This window comes from Panthera leo, chromosome F3, assembly GCF_018350215.1.
Source record: "Panthera leo isolate Ple1 chromosome F3, P.leo_Ple1_pat1.1, whole genome shotgun sequence".
Lineage (NCBI taxonomy): Eukaryota > Metazoa > Chordata > Mammalia > Carnivora > Felidae > Panthera > Panthera leo.
This window is the reverse complement of record NC_056696.1, coordinates 42,351,354-42,368,647: the sequence shown is the minus strand read 5'-3', so window position 1 is coordinate 42,368,647 and position 17,294 is coordinate 42,351,354. Positions and strand designations below refer to the sequence as shown.

Sequence of the window (17,294 nt, the reverse complement as noted above, 5' to 3'; positions counted from 1 at the left end):
GGCTCAAACCCACGAAACCATGCGATCGTGACCTGAGCTGAAGCCAAGAGTCAGGTGCTCAGCTGACTGAGCCCCCCGGGTGCCATGCATATTTATGGGAAGTCTCCCACCACGTGGCTCTAGATGCTTAGCACACCGCGCTCAGCCTCAGCTGGCACCCCTGTGTGGGCACTCTGCACTCCACGCAGCCCTGGCTCTGGTCACTTCCACGTCCTTGGCCCTTGCGTTGGTTCCTCCACTGTGACGGACAGACTCCTCTCTGTCTCGTAAAATTCCAATAAAATCCATTTGAAGAGTTTTATACTGGTTATTTCTAGGTTGTGGGCCTTGAGGCGTTTTGTTACTTCCTTCTCGGGATTTTTATCGCTTGCATTATTATATAAAGCAAGTGTCATTTTTATAAAGAAATAGAGTTATTTTTTAAAACAATATGTCTTGTCACCACCTCTGTGAAGACTTCCCCTTCTGGACCTGGGTTTGCTCTTCTGCGTTCCCATGGCACCGGCCCTCGATTGTTGGGATTAGTTGCTCAAATGCCTGTCTCCTCGAGTAGCCTTTGAACCCCTTCAGGGCAGGGACTTTGTTTTATTTATTGCATCTCTGGCATTTGGCACGGTGCCTGACCATCATCAGAATGCGGTGGGTCCTCTGAGAAGTTCTCTCAGGTGCTTATTGTTGCTGTGAGTTTATGACCTAAGTGTGTAACGGGGTGAGATATTGGGAAAGAAATCGGTGTCCAGCATTTTCTCCCGCCGTGTGCTCATCCAGCCAAAAGAAAGAGGCAAGCCCTTCACTGTCCTCACTGCCCCTTGTAGGAAGGGGGACCCAGCTCCCGTGTTGGGTCTCTTTTGCCCTAGGAAGGGGTTAACAGTGGCGTTTGTATTTCTTTTTCCTCTTCTTCTTTTTTTAATGCTTATTTTTTGAGCCGGGGTGGGGGGAGGGGCAGAGAGCCAGAGACAGGATTTGAAGCTGGCCCCATGCTGGCTGCAGAGAGCCCCAGGCAGGGCTTGAACTAGCGAACTGTGAGATCATGACCTGAGCCAGAGTGGGGCGCTCGACCAACTGAGCCACCCAGGCGCCCCACAGTAGCTTTTGTATTTCTGGGCCAAAAACAAAACCAAACAAACACACAAACAAACACACACAAGCCCACGTTGCCCTGTGTGAAAGACAACTCCAGCCAGGCTTTGTTTGGGAAGGTTTGGGGGCCCGCAGCAACCACAACCACAGCAGGGTGCCGCTGGAGCCTTAACCACCCTCCCCTCCTGTTCGCTTGTTTCTGCGCTGGAGGCCTTCTCCAGTCCAGGCAAGTCTGAAACCCAGAACAAAGGCAGCAAATACTTTCCTTTTAAGTTAAACTTGAGAGAGAGCAGGGTTAGGATAAATAGATTTAGAAAGTATGGAAATAGTTCTCTGCTCCCCCGCCCCCCGCTCTGCCCAAGGCCCTTGAGGAGAGAGAGGAGAATTTGGAAGCAAGAGGGTTGTCCCCCAGTGAGGCTAGGCCTTCCTGGAAAAGGTGGCTTGGTGATGGGCAAGAGAGCACTCTCCTTAAGTCTGGCGGGCAGACGTCTGCCTTCTTGGTCCCTCTGGAGTTCTGTGTTTGGTAGCTTCCCCTGGAGCCCTAGCGGCTGCAGAGCCACGAAGCAGAGATAACTGTGAGGTGTTATCTCTGATGAGCAAATGTCTGCTGACCACCCCAAGTCTCCCCTCAGCCCCAGGCAGCCCACACAGAGAGGTTCTGACCCCCCCGGGGCCCCGGGCAGGAAGGAGGCAACTCCTCAGCAGGGCTCAGAGGAGGCCCGCCCCTGGGGACCAGGCAGCCAGCGCGGTGATGGGAGTGGGAGGCTGGGACAGGGAGGGCACAAGTCAAGATGGTCTCCTTTGTTCCCTCCTTGCGTGAGGGAGGAGAATGTCATTTCGATCACTAACCAGGGCGCGAATGAACTAGGGTGGCAAACGATAGGTCTCAATTGTTTTTGAACAAGCGTTTTCTTTTCACTCTTCTGTGTGTCCTAGGACAACAGCGGGACGGAGGGCTGGGATTTACCTGTGTGCCTCAGTATTAGGCTGGGCCCGCCGGTGGCACGCGAGCTGGCCAGATCTGCCTTGTTCTAGACTGCAGCCTCACGACAGCTGGCGTGATCCCCTTGAACTGTAAGATCATCATTGCCGTCCTCAGTTCAAACCTTCCGATGGTTTCCCACTTCCTGGACGCCAACCTTAGGCTGGCCTCCAGGCTCTGCCCTGCTCCCAGCTCCTGCCTGCACTTCTCTCCTCCACTCCCCCCTCAGCCACTCAGTTCTAACTCTTGCCTTCCTTGTGTGTCCTCAAACACATCACGATCTCCTGCGTCAGGGCCTTTGCACTTGCTGGGCCCTTTGCCAGGAATCTCTTTCCTCCTCGTATCGCCCTAACTCACTCTCTGACTGCCTTCACATCTTCACAAACGTCCACTCCACAGAAGGGCCACCCTCATGCCCCATGCGCTCCCCATTTCCCTTACACTTCACCCTCCTCCCTGGTCCTTGTCACCATGTGACGTGCTATGCATTTGCTTCTTTGTCTCCCCTCTGTGAGACAAAATTCAGAGAGCAGGGACTTTGTTTCCTTCCCTGTCGTATCCCCGGTGCCTACAACGGTGCCTGGCACAGTGTATACTTGTTGAATGAATGAGCGGACCGGCATCCAAGGCTGGGGAGGAGACGAGACCATTAAAAAAATGAAAGGCCTCTGGGGCGCCTGGGTGGCGCAGTCGGTTAAGCGTCCGACTTCAGCCAGGTCACGATCTCGCGGTCCGTGAGTTCGAGCCCCGCGTCAGGCTCTGGGCTGATGGCTCGGAGCCTGGAGCCTGTTTCCGATTCTGTGTCTCCCTCTCTCTCTGCCCCTCCCCCGTTCATGCTCTGTCTCTCTCTGTCCCAAAAATAAAAATAAAAAAACGTTGAAAAAAAAAATTAAAAAAAAAAAAATGAAAGGCCTCTTGCCGATCTTAGCTAGTTTGGTGCTAGGCTTTATTTAATTAAGAAAAGAAACAGATTTCCTGTACTTTAAGGGCTGCGGAGCAATTTGTCTTTGTTGTAGGTATAAGTGGCTGAGCCCCGGGTGAAGCCTGCCCGTGCACGTCCCGGTATGCACCAACGTCCAATGCATGCACGATAATGCTCCATTCCAGGGGAGATCAAGCAATGAAACAGAAATGCCTCTTAGGCCTTCTCCAATGGCTATTAATCGCAATTTTTGACACTGGCCTGAACATGGAAAAGAGTGTCGGAGTTGAGGAGACCCTCAGGTCACGCAACAAATTAGTAGCAGAGTCAGGGTTATATCCTAGGCCTTCCCATTCCCCGGCCGGCCCTCGCCACCGTGGCTTCAAAGAGACAGCTTGTAACTTTATGCCATTCCGCTGGGTTAGATCTCTGCATCCCCAGACTACTGCTGTTTCCACAACAAATTCCAAGGGTGAATCAGCGAGGTCACAATCTCAGCAGGATGGACCACAATCAGTAAGTTTTACTCTAATGCATGTGTGTTGATGTTGGTAACTGTAACGGGAGCCAATGAAGACAGCATGCAAATTAGGCTTGCTGGTGTGTTTAATCACACAAAACTTGTGTCCCCCGTGTTTGCATTGTTTCAGTGTGCTAGTGGGGGGCCTCAGAGAGGACTGGTCCACAGTACCCTTGGGGCAATTTTTTTAAACAATATTTTTTTTTAAAAAAAAATTTTTTTTTTCAACGTTTTTTATTTATTTTTGGGACAGAGAGAGACAGAGCATGAACGGGGGAGGGGCAGAGAGAGAGGGAGACACAGAATCGGAAACAGGCTCCAGGCTCCGAGCCATCAGCCCAGAGCCTGACGCGGGGCTCGAACTCACGGACCGCGAGATCGTGACCTGAGTCGAAGTCGGACGCTTAACCGACTGCGCCACCCAGGTGCCCCTAAACAATATTTTTTTAACATTTATTTATTTGTGAGAGACAGGGCGAGACAGACCATGGGTGGGGGGGGCGGTGCAGAGAGAGAGAGGGAGACACAGAATCCGAAGCAGGCTCCAGGCTCCGAGCTGTCAGCACAGAGCCTGACACGGGGCTTGAACTCATGGACCTCGAGACCGTGACCTGAGCTGGAGTCAGACGCTTAACCGACTGAGCCACCCAGGTGCCCTCCCCCCTCCCCCACTTAGGGCAATTTTTTAAAACTACCACTGACCTAGAAGCCAAATACCTTAAAAAAAAAAAAAAGGGTACTTGTGTTGAACACCTGTGGGCTCTGAATTATCTCTGAGGAATCCCTTTCGGATCTTCAAAGGGTAACCTGAAAATCATTGATGTAGCTCAACTGTCCCCTTGTTGAGGTGGGGAATCAAGCCCCTCAAGCAGCGGAGTGTGGGGCGCCAGTCTCTTGCCTTCTGGGCTGCCCGCACGTCAGGATCCGACTCCACCTCTCGAATTTCTCTGTTTCAGATTCTCCGCCAGAGGGTGAGCAGACAAGATTCCAACCCCTTCTCTCTCCTACCTGAAGAGCAGCAGTTTCAGTTCAAAGGTTCGGCAGGAAGACGTGGGGATTCTTGACGCAGACGAAGGGCTTTGGATGACCACAGGTGTATTTGTTCTCCCTGTCACAGGTGCTGAAGGCAACTGTGGGTCCCCAGCCCTGCCTTCCTCGGGCTCACTTCCTCTTTCAAGTCAGTTTTCATGTGTATTTGCTTTCAATCAGGCCCAGCCATGAGGATCTCGGGTTCTAAGACGCAGATCAGTCATTCACGGTAGCGTTCCTGGGTCCAGCACGCAAAAAAAACCATCACCCAACGCGTGTGCCATGTCTGGAGGATGGTGCACGTAATAGAGGACGGCCTCTGTTACAGGGGATATCAGAGAAACCAAATGTTGGCCGACCCTGAACTCAGGGACCAGGTCTGTCCAAGAGCAGAGACGGATACACCTGGGTCTGAGTATGAAGGCTCCGACTACTCGGACGGTTCATGGGGCTCCCCTTGTTCAGACTGTGTGAGCAGAAGCCAAGCTTCTGATGGCAATTTGGCTTTTCCAATATGCGGACCACTTAAATTCTCACTGGAGGCGTCCGGTGGCCTTCTGGTTTTGACACCAGCCTCTGAGGAGATGGCAGAGGCAGGCCATTCCGAAGAGGCCACTCCCTTCTATGTGTGCGTCTTCTGAGGACAAGGATTAATCCCACGTCAGCATACGGGCAAGCCCCGGACGCAGAAGCCACTCCCTTTCACGGCGAAAAGTCTTACAGTCCAAGGGTCTAGCAGGTTGTTATCGCTCATGGCTTAGGTTCATGTTGGCGACAAATGAACAGAAATGGCACCGCAAACATAGGAACATGTTGACGTGTTTTGTTTACGTCCGGGTTTCCGGATTTATCTGCCGGTAAAGGACGTGCCATTTCCACCTTCCTTCGGGCCCGCAGTAACATGAGGGCCATGCCCTAACGGAGCCAGGTCAGGGGCTGGTAACGAGTTCGCTGGTCCCCAATGACTGATCTTTGGATTTGCCACAGATCAAGTCAGGGGGTTGCCCAGCTGTGTGTGTGTACCTGGGAGGGGACCAGTGAGTCTTGGTGGAGAGCTTCCAACAAAGCCAGTGACCACAGGGAGAGCATATGGTGGGCTGAGAAAGGCTCGCAAACCATTATTAAAGACCATATACCACATATAAGGCCGTAAACCATATATAAAGGCAGAGAAATTGTGCTTTTCTAGAACTGGGGGTGGGGAAAAATGGAAGAAAAGAGCAAACTCTTTTTCTTTTGTATAGTAACTCAGGCCCAAGGAGCTGAGCTGGTTTTATTCTCTATTAAAACAATACCTCGGGGTTGTTCGTCTGTGCCAGAGAGCTGCTTTGAAGCTCATGCCTCTCCAGGCCTTACCACACGCTGGGGTTAGGAGGTGAAAATGAGAAGGACCCAGTTTGGCACAGCAGAGGCACAGATCTCAGGTCCAGCCGAGACAAGGTGAGAGTGAGGGGAGACACAGGGCCGAGCCTTAGAAAAGACTCAAGGTGTGTGTATACCTGTCTGTGTGTTTTGCATCCCTTTCTAGCAAAGGTAATGAATGGGGAGGGAATCTGTAAAGGGAAAAAAAGAAACGGTTGTTTTGCGAATGATTTCTGTTATCAGACAAGGCCTAGCCCCCTGTTAGTTATTACTCGTTTTTTTTTTTTCTTCTCTAGCCCGTTTTAAAGACCCGAAACAGGCAGGGCACCTGTGCCTGTGGAGGGCAACCGGGGACAGGCAGAGAAGTAGGGACAAGACTTCTCATTACAGAAGCCGGCTTCATTCAGGGCTGGCTCCTCCTTTCAGAAGCAGCCTGTTCAAACAGCCAGGAGAGTTTGGGCTGTCCTTCCCTATCATACTTTCCCTAAAGGACCCTGGGGAGCCGACAAAGTCCTTTCCTCCCTTTGATGTTTCCAGAGAGAGCTGTGGAACTTGATTGGGCGCCTGGATGAAAGGCGCAGGGAGTTAGGAGTTCTGAAATACTGAAGCTCAGAGCCCAAGTGAGCTGCCAGGGAGCTGTTTTGGCCCAAACGTGGGGCCTAATCAGTCATGCTAGAGACTCACCCAAAGGAACGGGACAATTAGCAGAACAGAACAGAAACCTTGGGAAGGGAGGGACTGGAGAACCCCAGAGGCAAGGTAGGTAAAAAAGTGCTAATATCAGGGGAATGAATTTTTCCAAAGGGCATTTCATTAAAAAAAAAAAAAAAAAAAAAAAAAAAAAGGATAAAGGCAAAGAAAAAAAGAAAGGACTGCCAGGTCGGACTCTTAATCCTTCCAAATCTCCTTTCTCAAAAGCTGTAGCTTTGCAGCGCCACCAACTGTGGATTCTGCCTGAAGCAAGGGGAGCAAAGCTCGTAACTTCGGCGCAGGGGCCTGGCAAGCGGGGCCACGAGTCACCAGAGGGACGTGCTGGCAGAGAAGCATGTCAGGGTCCAGTGACAAGCTGAGCTCCGGGCTTGCACGGATGGGGTTCCCGATGTGACGGTGGCAGGTTCCCCTTCCCACGGACCCCCGGTGACACGACCCCCCCAGCGGAGACACATTGAGGACAGCACAGTTACAGGTGGGCATGGGTTTTTATTTTCAGTGCACGGCAGTACTGATTCTCATCAGCAACAAGCTTTATTGGTTCCAAAAAATATATATATATATATCCCTTTTTCTCCCCCGTCTTTTAAAACTCCTCTTCTTCCCGTCTCAGTGGACAGCGTATTTGAATTTCAGATTTGCCGGTTTACGGCATTTTTTTTTTTCCTTTAAGAACCATATAAATACATGCAAAACGTTGTACAGAGAGCTTCAATAATATCGGAACGCAGATACAGATCGGGTGCACTGTTCGGCTGAACTGCGAATTATGGTAACACACACTGGGGCGCACACTGCTGCTTGGCTGTCGCCATGTTTGTTGACGGCATGCAGACCACACTAGTCAATCTTTTGTTTTGTTTGTTTTTCTTTTTTATACAAAAATACCAGTGCTTGTTATACTAATTACTGAAAAAAAGAAGAAGAACAAAAAAAAAAAAAAAAAAGAGAAGAAGAAACTCAAAGTTCCTACCTGCGTGCTGATCGGAAAAGAACAACGTAGATAGATTTGTTGGCACATATATATGGCATATTCACATACGGCATAGATACATATGGGGAGCAAATCTGAACCAAAGGCCAGTTCGGTCACGGGGAGCTCACTTCCCTCCGTCTCTCCTCGTCAAGAGGAAAGGGGACAGCAGGCCTAACAGCAGGGCTGGGAAGGCAGAGCACTGGCACTGAGCTAAATGGAAGGGCGTCTGGTCTATTCTGAGGAAAAGGCTGGAATGGCTTCAGAATAGCAGGCATTTACAAGCGCCTCATCCCCACCGCTGCAGCGGGTGGTCCCTAGATACGGAAAGTGAGGAAGTGTGCACTTTGTGATGGTATTCCCAGGCTGCTTCAATCGTTAGGCAAAAGAAAGCAGGAAAGAAAGGAGGTGAGGCATTTAGAGGTTGCAGGACACATGCGAGCTTGCCACCCCCCCCCCCCACCCCGGGTTTTCGGCAGCGAGGTCAACGCTCAGATATAACGGTGCAAACTCTCCCCTCTGACGCTCAAGTGGAAGAAGAAACCTAGACCCTAAAGAACCCACAAGTGTCAGAAGGATTGCTCGGTGGTCTAACACCTTTAGGGATGGGGGAGTCACTTCAGAGGGCACCTATGGGAAGGACCTAGCCCCAAGATTACCACCCGGGGTTAGAACCAGCCTTTGTTTTTTCCACAGAAATCTATCCCCCATCTAATATATTGCACACAACATTTCTAGGGGAGGGGAAGTCCCGAATCAGATCCTTGCACAAAGACTCATTAAGGGAAAACTCCTGGGACAACAGGAGGTGAAAGAACCATAAAAAATGCAACCCCCAAATCAGAGCATCCTTGCAGCCCGAGAGATATTCGTGTTGTGGGTACCACTCTGCCAGCTACTCATCAAGAAACAAAATCCAACCAAGGCCCCTGATCTTAATTCACCAGTCACTAAAAAGCCTGGCACCCATCTCCATGGGGGACATACCCTCATTTTCTGCTGGCTACCCCTTCTTGCTGGATGCTTTCCTTCCCATTCACAGTCTATTGCCCCATTTTTCTAGGTTCATCTAGGATAGTAATTTCCCCTTCTCCCCATCAGACCCTTTTCAGATCTAAAGCACCATATTGGGGGAAAGCTTTAGTAACTTGTGCCATATTGACTCACTGCCAGTTGGATCACTAAAACTGAATAGAAAAAAAACTTATATAAAAAACATATGCACATAAACACTTAAACTTACTCAATTCCATATCAACAAAATTTATATTAAAAAAGTCTAGAACCCAACAAATTTTTTTCCCCTAAGTATAAAGATGGCTGTTTGGAGAAAGGAAGTACGGTGCATTGGTTTTAAAACCAATTACAAATATACTAAGTCACCTGTCATGTCAAACAGCTGGTTATATGCTCCTTCCACAGGGTAACATGACAGCACTTAATTTCGAATCCTTTAAACAAAATACATATGGCTGACTCAAAAATATCAGTTTCTGATCTAAAGAAAACTATATTTTTTGCATAATATTTCTCTATTTTTTTTTTTTTTTTTCTCTCCTACCACGGAAAACCACAAAAACCATTGAGCTTAAACAAGTAGACGCAAGCTCTCAAGAGTAACCTGTCAGGCACCATGAGAGTCTTTCGGGAGCAGGAATGGTAAAATAGCCTCCAAAGTTTGTTATTGGCTTGTTTTTCAAACTGATCTGAGGTAATAAGAGACTTGACAGAACTAAATCTTCCCATGTACTTAATAAATATGTATGTGCACACCTAACACCTTGGGTGAGCTGTTTTGTCCCCACAGGAGTATTTAAGACAGAGAAAAGATTGCTGAAGCACGTGACCCTTATAAAAACCCAAATCAAATTTGGTGGGTTGCGTAGGAATGGGGATGGGTAGGGGGTATTGTTTCCTTGCTCTTTCTACCTCGGACAGCTCAGATGGAAGGGGTAAGGGAGGAGGGATCTAGAAGAGAAGGCCAGAGAGCACAGGTTCAGGCCACCTTACCGTCACAAGTGGACATTTGGCAGTTCATAAGAGCCTCGAGCCCTACTCCCTACTCCCATCACTCTTGAAAGAGGGGGACAGGCCTCATTTATTTAATGGGAACCGGTAGACATGAGCTAATAATCCCTGCACAGAAGAGCTGACGTCCACATCAGCAGGGATAAAAATGAAGCTCCTGCAGACGTGGCTCTACCTTGTCCCTTTAAGGAACACTTAAAAAAAAAAAATCTCCTGGCAAAGTCCCCAACTCCTGAGAGGCAGGGAGGAAGGGGATGCTTTGGGCAGTGTTCGGGGAGAGAAGGCACAGGGCTTTACAGTCGAGCACATTCTGGGGAGGCCTTGAGTGGGTCATGTGGGAGAAAGGGAGAGAGGAAGGAGAGACTTTCAGGGTGGGTCTTTTGCTCCTTTAAGTCAGCAAAATGTCACTGGAGTCCACTTGGGATGTGTATTTTCAAAAGCAGAATATTTGAGAAAGGTTGGGACCTGTTCAGAGACCAGACGAGTTAGGGGCCACGAAAGAGCAGAACAAGAAAGTTGAAGGATAGGTCAAAGCTGGTACTTGGGCACCTAACCTCAGAGTGTCTGTTTTTCTCGGACGAAGGGTTTCTCTGATCCTGTTAGGATGGCCCTTTGGCCTCTCCCAAGGCTTCTCAGTACTCACTTCCCCAACAATCAGGTCCTGTCCTACAAGAGCCTTGGCAGAAGGCCTTGAAAACGGTAGTGGTCAACCCAAGGAGGATTGCACAAGAGTTGGCTTTCATGGTCTGTCTTGTCCTAGAACTGCCAGCTGTTGGTCCTCAATATCCAAGTCCACTTAGGAGGCAGGGCCGGTCTCAATTAATTCCTTTGCTACCACTTTGGGAATAGGAGAACAATCAGGCTTATGGTAAAAATTGCATACCAAACATATGAAAGCTTCATGGTCAAGGCTGAGCTCCCTGGCACTTAGAAATGATACACACCTGACAAGATGGCAGTTTAGAAGTGGAAGGTAACCTGACAACAACAGAAACACATTCTTACCAGCTCTCAATTGCTTCAAAAGGATCTTATTAGCAGAGAAACCTTTCCTCCTCTAAGACTAAACCAAGGGTTCCACTGGGGCCAGAAGGGAGAATGGCCAAAGTTGACTCAATTCAGCCATGTCCTTTCCAATTTCTCAATCATCATGACAAAAAAAAAAAAAAGAAAGAAAAAAGAAAAAGAAAAGAGAAAAGAAAAAGAAAAAGAAAAAAAGGGGGAAAAAAAAGAAAGAGTGAAAGTAAGGAAGACAATGGTCACAAAAGACCAAAAGAACCTTGGGGAGGTTTGACTAGAAGGGCAGAAAGAGCTAGAGGGCTTTAGGTGTAAGGTTTGAAAATGGGAAAGTCATTTTAAAAACAACCACTCTATAAGATGATTCTATACATTCCATTCCTATCTCAACACATTTCGTTTGGGGATATTTTCTCTCTCTGAACCCTCAACCTCGCTTATAAGTGGCACAGACTCATAGGGTAAAATCCAGAAGTCAGGAGTTGATGACATATGTATACATACCGGGAAGAGTCTGGGTTGGGGTAGATGCCAAGAGGATTGTCATCATTTCTTTAAAAATACAACTGATACACCCAAGGGGTAGATTCTACCATTCATTACCTGCCTGGGGTTTGACTGGGTCCTGCTACAAACCCCAACTCAAGTTTAAGTTGAAATCCTTGTTGGTCTGTACTCTTGCCTCTTCATGGTCAGGTGGGGGTTCACACATACTTGGGAGCAGCTGACATGACAGTGAAAAGTCCCATCGTCACCTTAGAGATGGGACAGATGAGAAAGGAAATGGGGAAAGCGGGGACGGGAGCCAGAGAATGAAGTTCAAACTGATGTCTCCAGGCTGTGTAGAGGGCTGTCCGCATGGGAGGCAACGATGTGCACTTGGCTGCAGTCCACCGCATTGTTGTTCTTGTTGGCATATGGGGTGACCTCACCATCCAACAGGAGCACCCCAGTCCCAGCCTTAGGAGCCTGTTCGAGATCTTCCTCCTCATGCTCATCCAGGAGTGGTGTTCGTGGCACCTCCTCATCTATGGCGAATTCAGGGTGGGTCATGAAGTTGTGGATGGAGTTTTGGTTCTTGGGTTTCTGAATGCTTTCGTGGAGGGAACTATGGAACGCTTTGACCACTTTGATCTATACCAGGGGAAGGAAAAGGAGGACGAGAAAACACGAAGGTGAGAATTGGCCAGTAGAACAAAGAACTGGTGGTTGGAGGAGAGAAACAAAACCCAAACTACAAGAAACTACTGCTCAACAATCAAAATCAAACACATAAGAAATCACGGAACACCAGGAACATCAACTTCCAAGCACGGGGTTGGGGTGGGGTGAGTAATGGCAAACAACTGAATATTTCAAAAGCTGCATTAAAAAAAAAAAAAAGAAAGAAAGAAAGAAAGAAAAAAAAAAGGTAGAGAACCCAAAGCAAAGTTAGCGTTCCCAAACAATCCATTCTTAAAACGAAACAGAAAACAAAGATTCATTAGTTCTTCTGGATGGAAGGCAAGGGCATTGGAACCAGGTGCAAATTAATAGCCAAACTTAAAAGATGATTCAGACACGTGGCTTTCTGTGTTGAGGCCAAACATTTTGCGAATGTGGGACGGAAAACTCACACACCGATGTTTAGTTATCTGTTTAAACCCCTTAAAGAGCCAAACACATACAGGATATACTTTGGGTGATAAGTGACCATGGATACCGTGCAGCAAGGCAGACAAAACAATCTTCGTTTGTGTTGGCAGCATGCAAGAAATTGAGACTGTCCAGCTGAATGGTTGCTCTTTCAGTCAGGGAACATGCATACGCTTACATCCTGCCACCTCAACCATGTCCCCTTCCCCGAAAGAGAGCAGAGCTCCACCGTTCAGGCCCTCCCCTGGCAGATGGGGAGGAAATGCAGGTATCGGAAGATGCCTTCCTTCTGACTACTGACAGAAGAGGTGGCCTGCATGATTCAAACGCATGTCGTGTCTCTGATGCACAGCACCTGTGCCGGGCCTTGTGGCTCTGTCCAGCTGTTTGTAAGTTGGAAGAGGAGCACGATCTTAGGCGGAGAAGGGAGAGGATCGGACCCGGAGAGAAGGCACCCAACCCGGGAGGCCGTGCTACAGACAATTTGTAGTTTTAACGGGCAGAGGGAACCGCACTGTCCTAGAAGTGTCAAGGTCTTTTTTTTCTACTGCACAAAAAGGGAAGGGATTCAGTCAACTTAGAGAAGAGAGAAAAATAAACAACCGATTCCCATGACCACCTGGCGCCTTGTCCACAGGCACTAGCTCTTTTGGCGGCCTGCTTTTCTGAACCGTAGGCCTCTCGCAAATATGGTTTAGAACCTGGGTTAGTAGAATCGGGGTAGGGGCAGGAGGTTGGATCCCGAGAGGTTGGAGGGAGAGGCTGGGGGGAAGAGACGGTGGTGGTAGGGCAGTTTTAGTTGTTGGGAGGTGGCTGATTCTAGTCTCGTCCAAAAATGGTTTCATCAGAAAAGAAATGGGGGCAACGCGGGAGAAACTGCTGTGTGGGGGAGGGGCAGGGCGAGGAATGATGAATGTCGGCGTAAGGCACCTCTTCCACCCCTCTGCTGTTGTAGCAGAGAATGTGTCCCTGGAGAAGAGGCAAGAATGTGCACACAGCAGAGACACAAAGAGTCAGGCCGTGCTTTCGGTCATTGTACAGAACCTTTAAGACTAATGCGCCAGGAGGATCCACTAAAGTTGTGTCTTTACCAGCCGAGGCTTTCCTCCAACCCAGAAGAGCATGGCAGGACCCACCCGGGACTGAGGGTGCTCAGAGCTTAGAAGGCAAAGGACTCTCTGCCACTGGGTCGGATCAGCTCAACGCTTCCGCCAAGAAGAAGCAAGGAACCTGGGCACACGTTCACCATGCTGAACGGAAAGTAAGGACCTACTTTTCCACCCTGCTAGGACTTTTAGTGACCATCTGATGGGTGAATTTTACCTGTCATGTGCTCTTTGCTCCAGATCTAGGTCAGATCGGATGGAACAGAGGCTCAAGAGGTGGGTTCAAAGCCATGTCACCCCCCTGTAGGAGTGATGGCATGGCCCACGCTTTCCACCTGCTCTTGAGATTTCAAAGTGTTTAACAAGTGCTGCTGAAGAACAGGGACCTTTATGCCAACAGTTGCTTCTCTTCAGTATCAGTGATTTTCAAACTTCCTGCTTCTATTTTTTTTTTTTTTAATTTTTTTTTTTTTTCAACGTTTTTATTTATTTTTGGGACAGAGAGAGACAGAGCATGAACGGGGGAGGGGCAGAGAGAGAGGGAGACACAGAATCGGAAACAGGCTCCAGGCTCCGAGCCATCAGCCCAGAGCCTGACGCGGGGCTCGAACTCACGGACCGCGAGATCGTGACCTGGCTGAAGTCGGACGCTTAACCGACTGCGCCACCCAGGCGCCCCTCTATTTTTTTTTTTGAAGCCACTGAATACTTAATGAAAACAACTCTGTGTGAAGTCCAATACAGAAAAGAGATTTTTAAAAACGGGGGTTGGAGTCAGGGTCTGGAGCCCTGTTTTCTGGCTTTTCCTCTCACCTGTTGGGGTGATCAATAACATTGTTACAGGTAAACCGTAAGGGAAATAAAAGTGAATTGGAATGGGTAGATGGAAAAATAGGGATGATTTTTTCTTTGGGGGAGCAAGGAACAGTCATCCGGCTAGACTGCAGGGCTTCTAGAATCTAAAGGGAAACCAGCATCCTGCATAAAGAGCTCAAAGGAAGAGGGGTCAGGGAGCTAGGTGGCACCATCTAGTGGCCTGGTGGCAGAGAGAAGGGAGAAGGGTGCCAGAATGCTCCTCCGCTCCAGCACTGGCCTCAGAGAGTATGTAACACAATCACACAGATACATCGTCACCAATCCACCCCAAGCAGAGGTGGGATCCTCCTTTCTTGATGTCTGGTGCGTGAGCCGTGTATGGGGAACAAGACATAGCTGGTGAAGAGGGTGCTGTGAAAGCCATTGACACTCTCCCCTCGGCCAATCAGCCCTTCCTTCCCCAGTTTTCGTCTCTCAAAACGGCTGGGAAATGACACTTCTGTGGCCCCTGTCCTATGGGTGGAGTCACGGATTGAACGGTAACTCTTTCTCATGTCTTAGGAGTCCCAACCAGGCTGGACTTTCCATTAGGTGTGAGGGTTCAGGGCCACTCTCTGGAGCTCTATGAAGGGGCAGGTGAAGACTCCGTTTCTTCAGCTATATTCTACAGTTTTCTGTTCTCTTTTCAGAAACCAGGGGAAGAGAAGGGAGTAGGGCTTTCCTATAGAGGGAAATCTTAAAGATTTATCTACAGAAAGTTAGATAAATAACTGAATTCACTTAGAGATCTGGAGTGGGGAAGGGGGTCTTCAAATGCGTGACTATTTCTTCTAGGACGGCTAAGTAAGAAGGCACAGCTGGAGAAAGAGCAGGCGTGGCTGTGTCTCTTGACTGATTTTCTATCTTTGAGGGTGTGGACCACACCTTCTACCGGCAACTCCCTAAGAGTCCAATGGGCTCTGTCTTCTGCTTAGTCTCTTTCTACCTTCACATCGCGGGGACGTCTGCCACTAACCCTTCCTAAAAGAAGGGCATAATTAAAAAAGAACAGATGCTAGTTAGAAGGACAGGGAAAAACTAGATGAAAAAAGGAAATAAGAGAGGAATATGGAAGGACCAGAGAGAGAAGGGTAGGACTTATTTTGTTCTTTGACTGCTTTGGGGCCTAGGAAATATGTATCTATAGAAATATGTATCTGTAGAAAACCCCCTCCTATATGTCACCCCACAACCCTTAGAGTTGGCTGAAAAGACAACAAATAATCTAAGTCTGGTCAACCTGCACAGGTCACAACCACGTGAACCATAGACAATGCAACTGTTCTTTCTTTACCTCCCTGTTCCAGGGTTTGGGTGGGGGGGGGGGGAGGTTGGAAGTGGGGGAGAAAGAGATAAATGAAACACTCAACTATCTGAAGCTCACAATAAACTTCATACACAGAGACTCCTTCCCCACCAAGTCCCTTGCACTATCAGCAAAGAGCCTTCTCTCACCTCTCTGTGTCCCATCGGGGGAAGGTAAAGTGACCAGGAACAGGAAGGCAAAAGCATTAGCAAGAATCCAGTAATCTACCGAAGGGAACACCAGATCTTAGGTTAAACACTGGCAGCATTCCAATTGACAGTCTGGCTGCGAAAGGGGTTCCTAAAACCTTATACGCACAATAAAACGCGGAGGGCTGGCTACGGCCGACACAATCAAACTAGAGGAAAGGAAAAGCGAATAAAAACAAAACAAAGCAAAAGCTGCTCTTCAGAGATTCCTTAAAAAAAAAAAAAGGTTGGAGTGAAGAAAAACATGTTATGTTGACCTTTGCCTATACATTTCTCTTGCCCACATGTGAATTCAATTGGTTTAAAGTCCCTGAAAAGTTTGGTTTAAAGTCCCTGAAAAGTGAAACCTTAGGGACACTCAGCCCTGTGCACGTGAACTGAACACCTTCTTTTCTTCACACTCAGCTACTCTATGCCAGTATGACCAGCTCACGACAGAGAGGTAGCCTAAGGGACCGACTTCAACACTGGCTCAATTATGACAGATCTACTGGTAAGAAAACCCCATGGGAATGTAGCTCTCTTCATACTCATTTTCAGGAGATCTGAAACTTGCCCCCAAATGAGGCGAGTGCAGGGTTTTCATTGGCCTAAGCTCACATCTAACCTTAGGAGATAAGGTTTAGATTCCAAGGAGCAGGAGGAGAGGAGAGGAACAACATATCCAAACAAAGCAGAACAAACAAACAAAAAACTAAAGTAAAGCAAAACAAACCAACACAAAACTCCAGGAAGAAACGAGCAATGCAGAGGAACAATCAGAAAACAGGATTATTGCCTTTAAAATGCCTATGGTTTAATAGTTTTTCAACACTAAAAAAAAGTAAATAAATAAAAGGGCACACAGGCTGGTTTGGGAGTGTGATTTCTGTCCCATTTTTCTTCCCTTAAGTCAAAGATCAAAGGGAAAAACCAAAAGGAAAAGATAACCACGGTTGGTTAAAGTGGATGCCACGGTTGGTTAAAGTGGATGCCACGTGCTCTCTTGTGGTCATTTTAGCAAATCATGCATCATAATAGACTGTCACTCACTGCCCAGAGTAGGAGGTGGAACAGCAGCAGGAACAGAAGTGGTGGGGGGAGATCTGACTGGCGCAACTGTTACATAGGATGAGCTAGGAACATGTTTTACATCAAGGTGTTGACCCATGGTCTGTCGCTTTAGGACTCCCTTAAAAGAGGCTCCCGTCTGGAATGTGTTAATTACGTCGATCTGCAAAGAATCAGAGAGTGAGACAGCTTTGCTCCACAGTCAGAGAGGGGTGAAGAAAGAGGCAGGGGGCGGGGGTCCTGGAGGGTCAGGGAAGGGGGGTGGAAAGTGCTGGGAAAGGGGGACAGGAGCCGGGGAAAAAGAGCGACATTCCCTCAGACACAAAGCAAGAGTGAGGAGAAGGGGGAAAACCGTTATTTGCATATTATACTTCATTTAAGGAACAATTTGCCGTGGAGTCCAAATACCCAGCCAGAATCCAGTCTTCTCTTCCCTTTTAGCCTATGAAGGGCATTTTAGGTGTGTGGGTGTCCAAATGTATCTAAAATGTAAAGGTACTTCTCCACCC

General features: G+C 48.3%; 1 protein-coding gene across 7 annotated transcripts in view; it reads right to left on the bottom strand.

The window, feature by feature from the left end:
• Positions 1-7,075: 7,075 nt before the first annotated feature.
• ATP2B4 (ATPase plasma membrane Ca2+ transporting 4) overlaps positions 7,076-17,294 on the bottom strand; it is a 98,372-nt gene continuing 88,153 nt past the window's right edge. For 4 of the 7 annotated variants that reach the window (XM_042926237.1, XM_042926240.1, XM_042926238.1 and 1 more), the window contains one exon: positions 7,076-11,758. In XM_042926237.1, coding sequence (XP_042782171.1) covers positions 11,444-11,758 — 315 coding nt within the window. In that variant the 3' untranslated portion in view covers positions 7,076-11,443. Of the gene's footprint in view, positions 11,759-16,767; positions 16,949-17,294 lie in introns of all 7 variants that reach the window. The other 3 variants (XM_042926241.1, XM_042926242.1, XM_042926243.1) reach the window with 2 other exon arrangements.